Source organism: Necator americanus, chromosome IV (genome assembly GCF_031761385.1).
Source record: "Necator americanus strain Aroian chromosome IV, whole genome shotgun sequence".
In the NCBI taxonomy this organism is placed as follows: Eukaryota; Metazoa; Nematoda; class Chromadorea; order Rhabditida; family Ancylostomatidae; genus Necator; species Necator americanus.
The window spans coordinates 34,818,279-34,835,327 of NC_087374.1; the positions used below are offsets into that span (position 1 = coordinate 34,818,279).

The following is a 17,049-nucleotide window of genomic DNA, read 5'->3' on the forward strand; positions in this document are numbered from 1 at the left end:
AAGAAGGATCCTATCATGAGCAGGGATTCTACTTTTTTCCAGGCAGAACAGCGAACGCAGCCAACTTGCAAAGATGACATGGACCGGACTAAACCAGCTAACATGCGGCTAAAAAGAGCTCACTTATTTTCCAATGGGTACGGCTGTGAACCGTAGAGAAGTTTTGAACGTTCACGACTGCAACATTCTCCTCAAAATGCGAACCAGTTCTCATCAGGTTTCAGGAACGAGGCCAGTTATTCGAATAAAAACTCATTGGCGAGTTAGGACCTTTACTATTAGCGACTATTCTCCCGGCAAGTTTATTTCTCTCTTTTCTTAAATAAAAAATATACAATTTTCTAAGAAATTAAGCCAATTAGTAATTAAAATATATGTTTTTTTTACTTCTACAAAAAAAAACGATTCTTTTACTTCTTTCCTCATTCCACAGGATTTAAAAATGGGAATTTTCCATCTTTTGTTTTAAAAAAAAGGAAGGTTAAAATGTATATACTTACTTAGATACTTACTTAAATCTATATAAACGTTTTTTAATTTCAATGAAAAACTACCAATAGGAACTTTGATGAGGCCCGATTTTCCTGTTTATTTGATTTATTTTTTGCTACATTATTTTGAGAAAATTCGAAAAAAGATGCAAATTTGTGATGTTTTCCGGTACGAATACCGTTTTAAAGAATATTACTTCCTCCTGATACGGCTTTCCATGAATATCCTGATCCAAAGAACGATAGCTAATGTTCTCGGTTAATAAGTTCCCGAACAGTATGCGCTAGAAAAAGCTGATTTTCTCCAGCATGCTGCGCGAGAACTGTTCCCCAGGTTCCTTTACTTGTCCTTTCTTTCGGTCTCTGACCTTCTCTGATCTGATCCACGACATTTTCCGTCCATTTCTCTCAGCGCCAACAACTCAATCCATTATTTCAGAATCTACGCATTCTTCTTTTGCAAAAATTAATAGATCACTTATTAAAAATTTTGGTAATAATATTATTTTCTTAATACAAATACGTGTATATAGCTATGTTCTCAGAGAACAAAAATCAATAACAGCTATATAATTACACAGCAATTACAGTAAAAACGGTTGTACAGTGTTTCTATCGAGGCAGAAGAACATAATTATAACGTCTCGTCATGTTGTTATTGAATAAAAATCCAGTTTAAGCAGAAGTTTTGGTATTCCAAAGGAGAAAATTACAGTTCCATTGAAAATTTGTGGTTTAAATTAAATTATTTTATCAAGAACAGATAAAGAGAGAGAGAGGAAGAGAGAGAGGGAAGGAGAGGGAGAACAGTGACGAGGGAGAGAGATTCGTGACATTAGAAACATTGGAGATATAAAGGAGAGAGAAGAGGGAAAAGGAGCTTCCGTAACGAGTAAGGAGTTTTATATTTTAAATTTCAAATGTAAATAAACCTAAAGTAATTTATAAAATAATAAATAATAAACAATATAATATACAATAATATAGTAAAAAATTAATCTATAAATGATAAATAATAAACCTAAAACAATTAGAAAACTCTAGAAAGCGTTAAGGTAGAGGTTTTTAATCAGCAGATAAGAGGACAGACTTTTGGTCTCTACACTCCCGCTCCCGCTCTTGGGACTCCCGCTAGGATACGTATGCTCGAACCACGTACAGATAGCGTCAAAGCTAGCGCTCTCTGGATGAAATTCGAAGATATGTCATGTCGGAGGATGAAGTGTGAATAATAGGAATACGATTACGTATATGTATTTTATTACATGTGAAGCGAAGCGAAGAAATAGAACCGGCCATCGTTGAAACATCGCCGACAATTGTCGTCAGACACGTTAGAAGTTCATTACGCTGCGATTTCGCAGGATTCAAAGGATTTGGTGGTGAAAAACGGTGGTAAAAAATATATATATATATATATATATATATTATAAATATTTATCAGAAAAATAAAAATATTACAACTATACGTTATATATAAAACTGAATCAAAAGATGTAATTTTAAAGAATCACCAATTCTAGGAAAAAGAAACGAGACCCAGTAAAACCGATAGAAATTTAATGGTCGAAATGTCGTACTGATTTTTACGAGCTATATACATACGAGATTGTTGATCGATGGAAATTTATTTCTTACATATTTTTATGGGCCCCTTTTTTATACGAGTTAATGAATTTGAATGTATAGGGATGAATAAGATAGACCTATAGAAAAAGATCAAAAATTTAGTAAAAATTTTCTGTGCTTTTTTATCTCTTGAACTTTCAAATTTCAGGATAATGTTGAAAATATGCGCATGACAAAGCTATTCCTTATCATTTCAAACTCTACAGCCCATTCTATTCCATTCTTTAAGAGAGGTTCTGAAAATTTGCACATTAGTAAAATAAATAAAAAATAAATAAATAAAAATTTGTACATTAGTGAAATAAGTGCATTAATATTGTGATATATTGTTATACCTCAACTTCATAACAGAAAAAAAAACGCAGAACATTTTTCTCCTTTCGTAAATTTACCGTTTGCCCCGTTCACATCGCATTAGCCACATACATAACTTTGAAATTAGAACAGGCTGAAAACACCTCCATTACCTCGGTGGGGAAAAAATCGATCGAAAATCGGGAGGAAATCAGCACATTCCGTTCAGCTAACAGGTTAGCTAAGGTTAATAGATTTGTCTACGCAAAAATATGTCACAAAATTTTTTTTCTTACCTAGTTTTCCTTGCAGTTTTACCAAATCCTTATAAAATTTTGTCAAGCAGCATTACCTTGAGATACGGAGGTTATCCACGGTTATTCCAGTTCAACCATCAGAGTGCGATCCTCGCTTGATCGATCATAATCACATCTGTAGAAAAAAAAGTGTAATTCTTGTACCTACGATTCGTATGGATGTATGTATCCGTGTGAGTAAACACCGGTTTTCTCCAAAGCACTGTTTGACATGTTTACTCGTCACAAGAAGACTATGCAAGGTTCCAGTGACCGGAAAAAAAGCGTGGATTTTTCTGTCTCTTTTTTTCTGACTCCAACAAATTACGTTTTCCTTTGTTTTCATCTTTTTTTGTATGCACCATTAGTGTACGCGAATGTACGAATGAACGAATGAATGAACGGATGAATGAATGAATGAATGAATGAATGATTGAATGAAAATACCCGAAAATCAGTAAACCAACTCTAAAAAATGTTCAGTATTGATTTTATTTGTTGTTTGAAAAAAATGTTTAGTATTAATTTTATTTGTTTAGTATTTATTGAAATCGTTCAAGAATGCAATTTTACGAAAAATAAATTCTTAAAACACGTCATCCACAAATTGACAATTTTTTCACTAAAAAGATTCTCGAAGCTTCTCTTCTGGGCTTCAATTCTATTTAGCCTTTCTCTCTAGATTATGTACTTTCAAAATATCGAAAGCATGCCAACAAAAATAAAATAATTCACCTGAAAAGTTTTCAAAAAGACAATGAATTAATTGTGCTAAAGATGGGAATTTTTGACTAATTAAACAGTCGTTAGGAAATTTAAAAAATTATGAATATTGTTTAAAAAATGTTACTAGATGCCGAAAAGTATGATTAAGACGCTGCAAATCGTTACTGGCAGTATAGTTGGGATACCAAAAACAAGGTTCCCCAAATTACGGACATGATCGCTATCGATTTTCCAAGATCAAAGGTGAAATTGAAGCCGGAGCTTTCTACGTTTTCCTTTCAAATCTTCCTAATTTTTGCTGAGAATCGGATATTTCGAAAAAAAAACACAAAACCATAATTGTTAGGTCCTTAGTGGTTATCCGGAATGAAAAGAGCCAACAAAACTTGCACTATGTAGATGTCGCCTTCATAGAAGTTTATATTGCGGTAGTACCGCAAATGAGAAAATTACAAAATACTGGCTGCACCTTAGCATACTGTAGTTACAGATTTTACATAATAGGCAGATGGCTGGGGGGAATGTATAAAGGAAGAAAACGAAAGATGAAAAAGTATACGGAGAAGCGAAGGAAATAGAAGTAAAGGACGAAGAAAGAAAAGAAAGGAATACGGAAGGCGATGTAAGCTCTTTTCATACGGAACACATACGTTGGTTCAGAGGCAGACATCAATTACAGGGGAAATTTCTGCAACGAATCAACAGGAAAAAAAAATGCTTCAAGAAAACCTTGCGAAGACAGTTTTGTTGCCGAGCGGTGCTGTACGTGCGAAGCGAAGACGATTGCATAATTGCATCGCCGCATATATTCAAGGCTAACCAAAACATAGGTCACACGATGCACGATGAAATGAAGCGCATTTGATAATTCCAGAGGACAACGTTCTCATAGTTATTCTTATATAACAAATGATCAGTGATGAATTCTTTTTTTTTCTTTTAGATCTAAGAGAGAAATGAGCTCAGTTAACTCATTGGAGACAGTGCACTTTTTTTTGCATCTGGCGAAAATCGACTTCCACGGCTCATACAAGGAAATAATAACGATTAGTAGTAAATACATCAATAACTAAAAACCTTTGAAAATTAAAAAATCATAGAAAATAAACATAAAAATGATAACAAATAATAGTAAAAAAATAATAAAAAATAAACATAATAAAAAACTTTTAAAAAATTAAAAATTAATTTAAAAAAGTGTGTAACTCACCGTTGAGCCTCGCTGTCTGTCGTCATAGGCTTTAAGAACACTCCACTATTGTGGAGAGCGGATAGCTCAATCAGCGTAATGGTGGACGTATCCAGGAAAAAAAGCCCAAAGTTCTTTTTTTCGCATCATCTACACAAATGTAAGTGGAGTGAACAATGAAATATATTTTGAGAAATTCTTCAAATTGTAGCAACAAATTCACCCCGAACATTTAGTTGATGTTTTGTTAAATTTCGTTCTTATTATTTTATTTTTTTTTTTGTCCTTACGAAAGAGATTCGGCGAGCCCTAGAAAACACCTCGAGAACTCATCTTTCTCTTTTTTTTCTACCATTGCTATCGGATGAGTAGCCGTGTTCATCATTCCATTCTCAAGGATCGCCTAGGGACATATGAAATTATCCAGATTATCTAATTTTCACCCTTTATCCTCGTATTTATGGATTTTAATTGAGATAAATGATTCAAAACGAGCAAATCAATAGCTGTTAATGGCCGTGCACAGATTAGACATAGGGAAAATTCAATTTTGAATACTGTCACTAGATTTCTCAACCCTCCTGAAGTTTTAAAACAATTAATTTTTGGGACAACGTCTTTTGCGTTTCCAGGAAAAGGGAAAATCAAGCTGCCATCAAAGTGAATGATACGCGCGAGTAGTAGTGTCTGTACTACGATTTAAGGACCAATCCAAAAAAAAATCAAAAAGTGAAAATAAAATGCTGGAAAATTCCTTGCATAGTTATCCATTCAGAGCGCTGAACTCATTTCTTCGTGTATTCTGTTCCTCTTTTTCTAAATGTATTTTGTAAATGTATTTTTTTTTGCACCAGTAGTCTTCTTCTCACAATTCTTTCACTACCTCTTTTGTCTACCATTCTTTTCTTACTAATTATCTTCTCGACTAGGTTAAGGTCACTACCGTTGAGAAACCGGTACGTACGCACGGATCTGACAGAGGGTTCTGGCATCTTCGACCAATTCAGGGACAAAATACCGTAACAATACTCTGGAAACGTTTTAATTCCACGCGTCGGATACAAAACTCACACAGTCTAACGTCTTTCGGGGTTAATGTGGGTACCCGGGGAATAAAAACTAATTAATTCAGCACATTTTCATTCAAATTCGTTTCCCCTAGTGAATAATCCGGATATACTTTAGTTCTCAAGACTTTTCGCACCACCTTCGCGAAGTAATCAAAATGTTCAAAAGAAATCATTGGCCCGAGTAATACTTGGTCATAACAATAGAGTGGCTCACGTTCGTTTAAATATAGACTTGACACCTCGGAGGTATGGGAATATGAACCAAAAAAGCAAAAAAAAAAATTATACGGGACTGGTTCCATAGCAAACACATAAATCTCCGAGAAGCTAGCGAATTCTTGAAACGAAATGCAGAATTGACAGTTACGAATAATATTACTGGTTTAAAGGTATCACTCCGCGAATCGGAGGTGGTACGGATTTTAGGTGGAGTATACGTATAGGATACGGCTTCGGGCGTTCTGGCGCACTATTTTTTACAAGGAGTTCGACTGGAGCGCGCCAGCCTTGTGGCGCCTCATTTTCCGGCCCGTTTTTTACGGCAATCAGGAAGAAATGGACGGAACCACCCTCCTCTCTATAATCTACTATCCCTTATAAGAATACTCCACTTGAAATCTGCACCACCTAAAATTCGTGGGGTAATGCTTTTAAGGGCAGCATTTCACGAAGTTGACATGGTACGAGAATCCCAGGCAAAACATAGAGTTGACGATGAACGGTCGTTTCTCTGCGACCAGACGTCTAAATCAACTAATAAACCCATTATTAAGCATCTCAGACAGATTATTCGCTGAACACTATGTGGATAACGTATGTAAAAGAAGACTCAAAATTCTCAGCGCTTCTTATTTCGGTTATTCCAACGAGCATAACTCAAATAACCCCCATAAGCTGCTACCGCACAATCATGGACGAGTTGACTTCATTCTGTTCCCAGTAATAAGTTTCATCGTTGGGTAGACGGGATCTCAAAAGCAGTCTCGGAGGCCTTTTATAAGAATATTGTAGTGGGTTGGGAGATAAAAGTGATAGCTCTTAGATTAGTTCTTAGTCGTTTCGGTGTTACTGCCAAATCGCACCAAGATTCAGGCAAGGACGAACCTTCGTTCCAATCGTGACCTCACCGGCTCGACCCCCGATTTGCATCTAGCCAGCGAATTTCGGTGAAGCGAAGTCAAAGCTATCTCGATTCTGGTGCATTTGCAGCCAAGCGGCTCGGCTCGAAGTGCAGAGAAGAGGAGCTTGGGGATGCGATGAAGACAAGACATTGCAAATCTCTGCATGGCTGCAGCAAGGGTCCCACCAGGATCGCAACCGCTGGCTCCAGCTCGCCTCTTCGAGAGCAGACGATCACGGAACTGCACAGGCCATTTTGGTATGCGTCTATTCTACAACTGTACTCTTCCTCTCATGCACATTATCACTCAGTGATCATAAGGACAAATTGGCCGTACATTTCTTTGATAGAGATAACACACGCAGAAAAATGTTCCGGTCTTCTTCTTAAGGATTGAAATTACGTGAGGAAATGATGTCAAAGTCTGCGAACGAACGATTCTCCCCAAGGATGACGCAGTTCCATAAGTTTTCAATAAATTATCAGTAAATAGGTTCCAATCGTGTCGGAGGCCCGTATCAAATGTCGTCGACGCCTTTCATTTAGGGTTCCCCGTTATCAGGTATCAGCCAGGAAGCGCCGAAGTTCCCAGGACCTGACATCAATCATTGTTGATCACTTAAATGCTGCAAAACGAATTACCTCGTCTAGTTCGCGATCATGGAATCTGGTTAGTTTGAAGGGTTTCTCTGGGACTCATCTAGAGTCTTTGTCTAAAGATTCAGTGTAAAAAAAAGTCATAGATAACCATTTTTAGTGCCACTTACAACCTAATCAATTTTCTCAATGGAATGATTGGTCCAGGATGTTTTTCTGTGGCGATGGCTTTTAAACAAGGTGGATTATGGGCAAGTGAACCTTCATATTTTTTATAAGGACTTTCCTTCTAAAGTCCTATTCCAGACTGCTTTTTTCCTAGTTTTCTTCTTGGGTGCTGTTAGTACAATATCGATGCATAAAATAGTGAAGTGCTCACAGTTTTTGTCTCGTCAGTGAGTTCTGTTTCTTTCCATAGTATAGACCGAAGGGTATAAAGTCTCAAATCAGACAATCGCTGCTACCACGTTCGGTGGTTGCGGTCAAATCACCATCTTCGTCATTTTTTGTGGAGTAATACGAATTCTGTGAAAAACAGAATTAGCGAATTTTGGGGTGGGTGTGGCGCAGTCAGTTAGAATTCCGCTGTAGCCACACATTCGATGGTTCTAAACCATCCTAGTGCCAACCAAGCCTTTCACCCCTACGTGGAAAAGAGGTACCAAACCTGTTTGGGAGGATAAAAGCACTGACTTGATCATCGGGTGGCCCCGTGACTTTACTTTGACTTTTTATAGGAATTCTTAGGCCACAAAAATTAGGAATACAACCGTAGTGAAGAAACAAATATTAGCGATATCTTACTACAGTTCTATGAATTGACAAAATTTGAAAATAAAAGGAATAAAGAATAAAGTCACGGTCATCGCTTTGATCACCTTATTACTATGTAAAGGATAAAGGATAAAGTCACTAGCGTATCAATCCATGCGATGCGATGCGATGGGTGCGCCAACGCGTTTTACTGCAATTCGTGATCGTGGAGTTTTTGGAATGCGTGTTGGCCTATACAATGACTTGTGGGGGCCGGCTGACCATCAAATCAGTGTTTTTATCCTACCAGACAAGTCTGCTACCAATTGATCGACCCTGAGAGATGAAAAGTCTGGTTGACAATCGGGTGGTTTCGAACCATTGACCGTGTGGCTACAACGGACCTCTAGCCGATTGCGCCACACTCGCCCCCTTGTTAAAAATAAGCGGTCCATAAAGTAGCAAAAAACACATATCAACATTTTCAAAAAAATGATGAAGTAAGAGTGCAAACCTGTCTTACAGAAGAAAAACGCCATGTGCGCGGTCTTATCCTTCTATGTAATTGAAATCCATTCTAACTCACGAGATTTGCTGTATTCATAAGCGAGTAATTATAATAATGTCGAAGCGACCTTCTACGGAGAGTTTCGTGGTGAAATGTGTCCATTTAGTTCCAACATCATCAACATGTCGGATTTAAAATGGCGCTGAAATCGGTCGTATCCATCCGTCAGAGAGCATTCTGCCTGTATAGCAAGCCAATCAAAATTGAATTATGAATTTGAAGATTTTAAAAAATCGAATTGTACAAACTTTTTCTCAATTTGTTCTTAATGTGAAATGATGACAGCGCAAAATCTCGTGATCAATCGAACGACGCAGAGACCAGATGATCAGACACTGACATGAAGTCCTCGAATTTCTAGGAACTCGTCTGCTGTTTCAATTTGAAAAAAAAAATGTGATGACACTTAGAGAAACAGCTAAGAAATGTTGTCAAAACTTTGTTCCCAACCTCATTCCAATACGAATCCTCGTTTTTTGTTCTAAGAACTGGGACCAACCATTTGGACTACGGTAACATGGCGGAGAGCGCTTTTGAACACAGTCAATATGAAATCTTTGTACGACACAAACGAAAAGCAAGGTGAGCACATTTTGTCCACCAAGATTTCTCTTTTGTTGCTATTGCTTTATAAAATTTGTATGTAGACCTCTGGAACAGTGAGTGAGAAGAAGAAAACTCACAGAACCCTAAGCAACTACTGCAATGTTCCAGATATTTTGTGAACTTTTGTCTGATTGCATTTCAAGTGGGTGTCGCCAGTGTTGCCTACGTCTTCGTTGTTGATCATCTCCAAGAGGTATCCTATAGCATTTATATGGTTATGTAAGTACAAATACCAGAAATATTCCCCAAAAATCAAATAGAATTCCAAAATCCTCGAATTAAAACTTCAAAAAACTCCAGAGATTCGGAATGTTATCGTCAAATTAAATGACTCTACCGAATATACACGAGAAACTTCCTCTCTGACGCCACAAAATCTATAGTATGGTCAAACCGATTTGAAGCGTTGCGGCCTGCGTAGCGGTTAGAATCTAGGCGGGACCCTTGCTGATACCATACTCCACTGTAGTTCACGGTGGTCCCATCTCTATTCCAGAGCCGCTTATGCAACCGCACCGTGCTTCATGCCGTTTTGATCATATATACGTGTACTTAAAGCAGACTTCGCAGATAATGATGTTCTAGTTTATTTACCCCCTGTATTTACTATGTCCTCTCAAGAGTTCTTTCTTGTGAATGTTTTTTTTTGCCCGCTGCCACCATAATGGTACGTAGGCTTTCTGGGGTTAGTCGCTCTGCGTTTGGGCTCATAGATTTGATGGCCCACTCTCTCATTCAACTCTCGCTTTATCCTGTTTAGTTTTCTGAAATTTTGATACCTCTCCTTAAGACATATTCGGGTCAAAACGGCATGAAGTATTGTGGAACTGCGTAGGCGTTTGTTGTCGAACAGGCGCGATGGGATCAGCCGCTGCGAACAAGGTAGAACCCTCACTTGCCGTCATCGGACTGCAGGAATGAGTATGGTCCTGCCTAGATCGCAGCCGCTACACCCGTGCCACTTGGAGCGCAACCGCTTACGCAGCAGCGCCATGCTTCATTGCGGTTTTTTTCCCCGACTATCGCCCATTTTCCAGCCTGTCATCCACCGAACTAAAAAAAAAACGCAATATGAACTTTGAAGTTATTGTTTATGAGACCGTTTACATTTCTAAAGGTTTCCGTTCAAAATATATTTTAGGATTCTAAGTGGGATACAACAAGTATCCGACTTTTTGCTTCTGCAGTTCAATTTCAAAATGTTAGAAATGTTGTGATTTGCTCCTTCTTTTCGTGTAATGTAATTTAAATACCCTTTTTCAGCTTTTTTTATATTCTAGATATTTCTCTACTTTAAATTGAATGTTGGACTGTCAACAAAGGAGTTACTTCTGGTTTATACTATTCCTGCTATACTAATTAATTTTGTTCGTACTATACGTACGGTGACCGTCATTTGTTTGATTGGCAATGTTTTTATTTTTGCTTCCATAGGATTGATTCTTGGTGTGAGTTGTTTTTGAATATTTTCTGTTTTTTTTTTGTTCTTAATGTTACTACTTGAAATGGTTAGGACTCTAAAATACCTCTCGACTTTATAACTGTAGATATTGTCTTTCATATAAATGAGAAACCTAGGGTTTTTTTTTAGGAGCTTTTCACTTCTGAACATAATTGGAAAAGTTTACCATGGATTACTTCTTTCGATGGTGTTGTTGCATCAGCTGGTTCCCTTTTGTATTCGTTTGAAGGACAAGCTATGGTTAGTTCTTTTCTATCTACAAAATTATACAGTATACTGTTTTTTCCACTACAACTTCCGGGTCAACTTGTGCAGGTCCTCCCACTGGAGAACAAATTAAAACATCCAGAAGATATGCTTGGATTGACGGGAGTGCTCACCACAGGTAGGTTTTGAATTCTTTCCAAAGACCTATTTTTCCCTCTTCTCCTATCTTTTTTCATACAAGCTTTGGAAAAGCGTAAAAAATGACTTTACCTAGCAGTCATTGTTGGTGGAATTAAATGACGAGGACTTTGAAAGGCATAGTAAATGATCTAGGAATGAGTCTCGTGACGATCATATACACTTATTGTGGCTTTTTTGGATATATCACTTACGGAGAGAATGTGCAAGGTAGCATCACATTGAATCTTCCTGACTCAGGGTAAGTGGTCTAATTGATGTTTTTTTGGATACACCTTTTCTTATCTTTTTTTCCGACAGACTCTTCTTTTTTTATAGGTCTTTTCCTTTTTTGATAGATCCGTTTTTTTTTATGTCTTCCTTTATCGAGTATGAGGTGAACGCATGAAATGATATTTAAGGATTACTATTTCTTTTGTGATATTTCAGTTTTCTTTTTGAGTTCATTTCGGAAAATTTCCTGTGATGTGTACCTTTCGAAAGATAACAAATTTCCAAGTAATTTTAATGACGATGGTAATGTTTATTGATTAGTTTTGATGCAGGCTAAACGTAGCCGTGAAAATCCTGCTGGTGCTTGTGGTGTTTTTCGGGAACGTTCTACAAATGTACGTCATTATTGAGATGTTATGGCCACCATTAAGAAATAAGTTGGAACTAAAAAAGAAGTCAAACACCACTATACTCATTCTGGAGTACTTGTTCAGAGCTGGCGTCGTATGTTTTGCCAGTGAGTCCTACTTCATTCTTTTTATTTGTATTCCTTCCAGTTTTTTTAAACTCATGTAACAGAGTTCCATAAGTTGGTGTGAAAAGATTTACAGTGCTGTGGGCTATTGCTATTCCGAATCTGCAAGAAATTATTCCTTTCGTGGGTATTACGGCTGGAATGTTGCTTTCGTTGATTATTCCATCAATAATTGATCTTATTGTCTTTTCACGGCTACGATTCGAAAATGATTCAACTTTACAAAATGTTTGGTTTGTCATGCATAATTTGTTTCTTTGCATTATGGGATTCTTCTTTCTTATTTCTGGTTTACAAGCCAACGTTGTGTCTTTGATCAATAAATAAAACTACAATCAAATGGATGTCAAATTCATTAAAAACTGAAGAAAAATATGGAGTGTTATCTCTTTTTTTTAGGTTGTCTAGAAAATTTGCGGCTAAAAATGACGAGATAATTACATTTATTAATTAGCATAATGCATGGGTTGACTGATTAGCACATTTGTTATAGGATTTATGAAGACCTGACTGTTTTATGTCCGTAGAAATATAAAAATAAATGGATAAAAAGAAAGTCATCCTGGTGCCGGTATCATTGCTCCTGGAAGTGCTGGCATCGCCGGAAGACCTGGTATACCTGGCATACCACCGGGTGGAAGCACTCCTAATGGTGTCAGGCACCAAACTCGTGTAATTGACATCCCGATTTGCGCCATTGGAAGGTTGTTGGTTCTCCAGCTACCATCAGCGTTACATGTGAGCGCAGCGGTTATTCCACCCAGTACAGGTGCGACCAAAGCAGGTACTCCAAGATTGAACTGAAATGAGAAGAACAAACAGGCGGCTCGATTAAGTTGATCAGGTGATGATGCTCGTTTTTTGTGCATTAATTTCTCTTGAGGTTTCAGCTGCTGTGTTTAGTGTTGAACAAGTTGCTTCACTAGTAATCTAAAAGAAAGAAATGCTTGAGCACTGGTTGCATCAAAGGATTCTTTCCAATCTTAGTATCAAAAGAGAAATGAAGGTGATCTAAACTTTCCTAATAAATTAACGTTTTCAAGTTTCCCGCTCCGAAGCCTTTGTCGTTTTTTTTTTTTTTTTTGAAAAGCTTTAAACAGCAAAGCGATGGGGCCGAGAGGTGTTGTATGAGAGGAGTCAGAAGAAAACGCGTATGTGGTGAACTTTCACAGTTCATTTTTTTTATTCTCCTGAATTATGATTTACTTTGAAAAACGCGAGAATTTCCGTTTATATTCTATTGTTCTGATGATCTGTGACTCTAGACGTTACTCTTTAAGTATGAATTGGTTCACTTCGCATTTTTTCACCAGAAATGTTGTATTGTAGTTTACAAGGTTTCGAAATACACACAGATTTTATTTCACTGTGGTTCTAAGACCTTCTTCTAATTTTCATAGAAAAGCACGCTTCGACTTCAAAAGACGTGTCTCCGTTTCATAAAATTTGTTGAAAAATCAATGAGAGTATGCATCAAGTAGCTATAAATCACGATAAAAGTGGTTATTACTGGAAATTCAGTGTAACAAGGAAACTTGTACTTGACCTTACCAGCATTAAGTTCCCCATTCCAGCAGGGCACGTTATCGTTAGTCCAGTGCATCCCATGGCATCGGGAGGACCTGGCCTAGATTGAAAATTGTTACAGAGAAAATAATTCCTTTTTAACAGTGATAAGAATTGTTGTTGTCCTGATAATTGAAACTCACGTTATTGTAGCCATTCGAGCAAGAAATCCTGGCAAAGGTATAACCGATCCGGCCGCTACAGCTTGTACCAAGCCCGCGTTACACATCAAACAAGCTGAGGTAAGTCACTTTGGAAACTCATTTTGCACTAATTTGGAAACAGGTTAGTATTAAATTGTCTTCTGAAAGACGTCATGTAATTAGTAGAATTTGAAGTTAAGGAGCGTTGCAAAATTTCTACTCCAGAAGGGCACGCTAAAAAGATGTTCTGTCTAAAGTTTCGTTTTTTTTTTTTTGATTCCATAATTGGGTCTGAACGACATGAATCACGGTACAGTTGTGTAAGCGGCTGCACTCAAAGCGTAGCGGTGGAGCGTAGCGGTGGAGCGTAGCGGTTAGGGTTGACGTGGGGCCACAGCAAACTACAGCGAGTGGTGTTAGCAAGGTCCCATGTTGCTCCTCAGAGGTATGCTTCACCGCAACGCTTTGAGCGGAGCCGCTTACGCAACTGCACTGTGCTTCATGTCGTTTTGATCCCAGTATAGATTATCGAGGAAATAATTTATTTTTTGGTTTTTCTAATTTAGAAAAAATTCCCTCTAATGAAGTATTTCTAAAAGGAAAATGCTATAAAGTAATTGCATGTGAAAGAAAAGTTACGTGTTGTTGTGGTTGTAGTAGTAGTGGTGGTGGTTGTGGTGGTTGTGGTTGTTGTTGTGGATGTCGGTATCGGCGGCAACGTAGTAGTGGTCACGATCGGCGCAGTTGTGGTGGTTGTGGTTGGAACCGTTGTGACTCCTGGTGGAAGGGTTACGGTAGTAGTCGTAGTTATTACAGAGGTGGTTGTTGTAGGCACTACTGTTGGTGGTATCAATGTTGGGACGAGAGCTGAACAGTAAAGATCAACTAACTACGTAGAACAACACCGTAATAACCATAGGACACTTACTTGGTATTATTTCGGACGTAGTTATGTTTGGAATTCCAGGAATTTCAGTAGGTATCGGCACTATGATGGTAATTGGTGGAGGAATGTTCGCTCCCGTTATTGATGTGACAAAAGTTGGAGGAATTGGAATTATGGTTGTGTTTACAATAACTGGAAACGGTTCTGATGTGGGAGAAGTTTCGAAGACATTTGTGGAGGTGACCAACACTAAATTCTTTCTATTCTTTTCTCCTTTTGATGCGGTTCAAACTTATTTGACGTCGTTTCATACTTTTCTTTTCAATATTGTATTTGATTTTTTACATTTTATTGCACACGTAGCATACGGTTCCGATGACTTGTTGTTTTTGTTCGAGAATCAATCGTATTGGTCCTGTATTCCATATAATTCTAGCCTTTTACACGGAAAAGGAACAAGTACTCTCGTAGTTGTTACGCATGAAAGCATCGGGTTGACTACTTATTTTTCTTTACACACGCATACCTTTTACAATTTTATGGTCTATTATTTACACATTGATGACCATCGGTAATGGGGCAAGGTGGGTTCACCTTGAGCGTCTATCACAGAGTTATATCTGTATGGGAGTATCCCAACTCTCCAGAACCAGAAGCTGACCAATTTGAGGCACTGGGTTGGGAAACGGCTCCTCATCCACTCTATTCCGCAGACCTTGCCCCATTAGACTACGACCTCTTCCGGGCCCTTAAACGTTTCCCGAAGCAAAAACTGCTCAACTTTTCCACTGCTCAGGAGTGATTTGTGTCTCAGCTCCTTCTCTCTCTCCCTCCTCCTTTGCGGCTTCAGGTCTCAGGAAGATGGAACCTTCACAGAAATGTGGAACACTGATAGACATTCATGGCGAATACATTGACGGATGATAATCAATGTGTGATCAAGGCGCTATGAAATTGTAAAGGGTATACGTGTGTAGAAAGGAACCACTGGCCAAACTTATACTTATTCTGTCTCGAATAAATTAACGTAGCAGAAGTCCGGTGTGATTTTATGTTTCGTCACGTTTTGAAAGAACTACGTATTTATGTAAATTTTTATGTGGATGTGGACGTGAATGTGACTACAATTCAGTTTTCTTTTTGCTCACTAGTTGCGAATCAATAAATGTTTATTACCAGATGTAAATTTAAAAAATACTGCTTTAACGAAAAACTAGCGTAGTAATTAAGAATTCATCTGAAACTCTGAATTTTGAAAGAAAAATAACGAGAATAAATACTTGCCTGAGAGAATCGTTGTGGATCCGTTTTCCTCAGCTATGATTTCTTTTTCGAATACCACTTCTAAAAGAAACGTGCACTTTTGTGTTTTAAAGTCACGTTTCTTTTAAATCTATTGTACTGGGAATAACTAACTCTGTGGATAGCCCTTGTGGCCTTGGGATCGAATATTTTCATTGTGTGAACAACTTAAAACCACTCTGAGAGAATAGTCAGAGAGACCATGTAATGCAATAGTGGTAGATCAAATTACGATATCCAGAACATTCCTTAGGAGTAATGGAAGTTTGCGCCAAACTCAAGCATTTCTCAACAGGCGTCATCATTTTCCACAGGTCTATACTCCCCGATCCCGTACATCTATGTAGACAGGAGGGAAATGCAAGCAACGTTATCTATGGCCTAACCTTACGGGGTGATGCTAGGAGTATTACCGTTCCAAGCTGGAAACGGTAGAACTTGCGTGTGGACGCGTGCCAGAAAGAGAGAAAAAAAACTCGAGTCTCATATTCCACGAAAATTGTGGAGCAAATAATTTTATTTACCTCATAAAAAGCTTACCTTCGAAAGGAAAGAGCTGATTTTGCTTCAGAGTTACTTTTTCTACCAGTGTTATGTTCCTGAAGAGCGCATATAGAGAATATCTGGCCAATAACACATGAAACTCACCGCACTCACCTCTGTAGAACTTCATTTTCATCAACATAAGTGGGTATACATGCAAGAACTAATACATAAGACAGTAAGTAGGAGGAGATCATAGGGATTGACGGGTCCATCACCGGTGACAGAGGAAATAACGAAATAAACACAATTACTAACAAAAGATTGTGATTTTTCTGACTTCTTCCTTCTACAATTTATTTTTTTCAAAAGATTCCTGGAAATTTTTGTTAAATCTCTCGCAAGAAAATCGATAGGAAATGTAGATCGATATCCGAAATTGTTCTGGACTAGTTCCTATCATAAATTGGTGCTTTCTAGTGGTAAAACTCGCAGCAAAAACTTCTTCCCTTCACTAAACGTGTCCGCTCTGCGATTAAATGCTGTTCATGGTAGGAACTCTGGAGGAAGTTTGGATGAAGAAAATAAAATTTAAAATAGTTTTCGGGATGGATATAAACAAACAAATAGCAAACTAGCTAATATAGCACTTCTAATAGGTTGGTATTATAGCATTCGTACAAAACAATGTTCTTACTAGGCTAATTACAAGCAC

General features: G+C 37.8%; 2 protein-coding genes across 6 annotated transcripts; one reads left to right on the forward strand and one right to left on the reverse strand.

Moving 5' to 3' along the window:
• Nucleotides 1-7,766: 7,766 nt before the first annotated feature.
• On the forward strand, nucleotides 7,767-14,642 carry RB195_003687 (uncharacterized protein; the record flags this gene model as incomplete). Of its 3 annotated transcripts, XM_064201444.1 has the most annotated exons (11): nucleotides 9,251-9,315; nucleotides 9,448-9,532; nucleotides 10,620-10,787; nucleotides 10,931-11,041; nucleotides 11,117-11,186; nucleotides 11,342-11,447; nucleotides 11,752-11,936; nucleotides 12,031-12,081; nucleotides 12,508-12,738; nucleotides 13,674-13,762; nucleotides 14,631-14,642. In XM_064201444.1, 11 exons carry the CDS (start codon nucleotides 9,251-9,253, stop codon nucleotides 14,640-14,642), a joined length of 1,173 nt encoding a protein of 390 aa, XP_064057324.1. The 3 variants fall into 3 exon arrangements, with proteins under 3 accessions (XP_064057323.1, XP_064057324.1, XP_064057325.1); XM_064201442.1 differs by lacking the exons at nucleotides 12,508-12,738; nucleotides 13,674-13,762; nucleotides 14,631-14,642 and adding an exon at nucleotides 7,767-7,807 and having other exon boundaries at nucleotides 9,220-9,315; nucleotides 12,031-12,281; XM_064201443.1 differs by lacking the exons at nucleotides 12,031-12,081; nucleotides 12,508-12,738.
• Nucleotides 12,512-15,274, reverse strand: RB195_003688 (uncharacterized protein; the record flags this gene model as incomplete). Of its 3 annotated transcripts, XM_064201447.1 has the most annotated exons (6): nucleotides 12,512-12,754; nucleotides 13,506-13,581; nucleotides 13,664-13,757; nucleotides 14,303-14,530; nucleotides 14,592-14,741; nucleotides 15,211-15,274. In XM_064201447.1, 6 exons carry the CDS (start codon nucleotides 15,272-15,274, stop codon nucleotides 12,512-12,514), a joined length of 855 nt encoding a protein of 284 aa, XP_064057326.1. The 3 variants fall into 3 exon arrangements, with proteins under 3 accessions (XP_064057326.1, XP_064057327.1, XP_064057328.1); XM_064201446.1 differs by lacking the exons at nucleotides 14,303-14,530; nucleotides 14,592-14,741; nucleotides 15,211-15,274 and having other exon boundaries at nucleotides 13,664-13,749; XM_064201445.1 differs by lacking the exons at nucleotides 13,506-13,581; nucleotides 13,664-13,757; nucleotides 14,303-14,530; nucleotides 14,592-14,741; nucleotides 15,211-15,274 and having other exon boundaries at nucleotides 12,512-12,823.
• Between the last annotated feature and the right edge of the window lie 1,775 nt (nucleotides 15,275-17,049).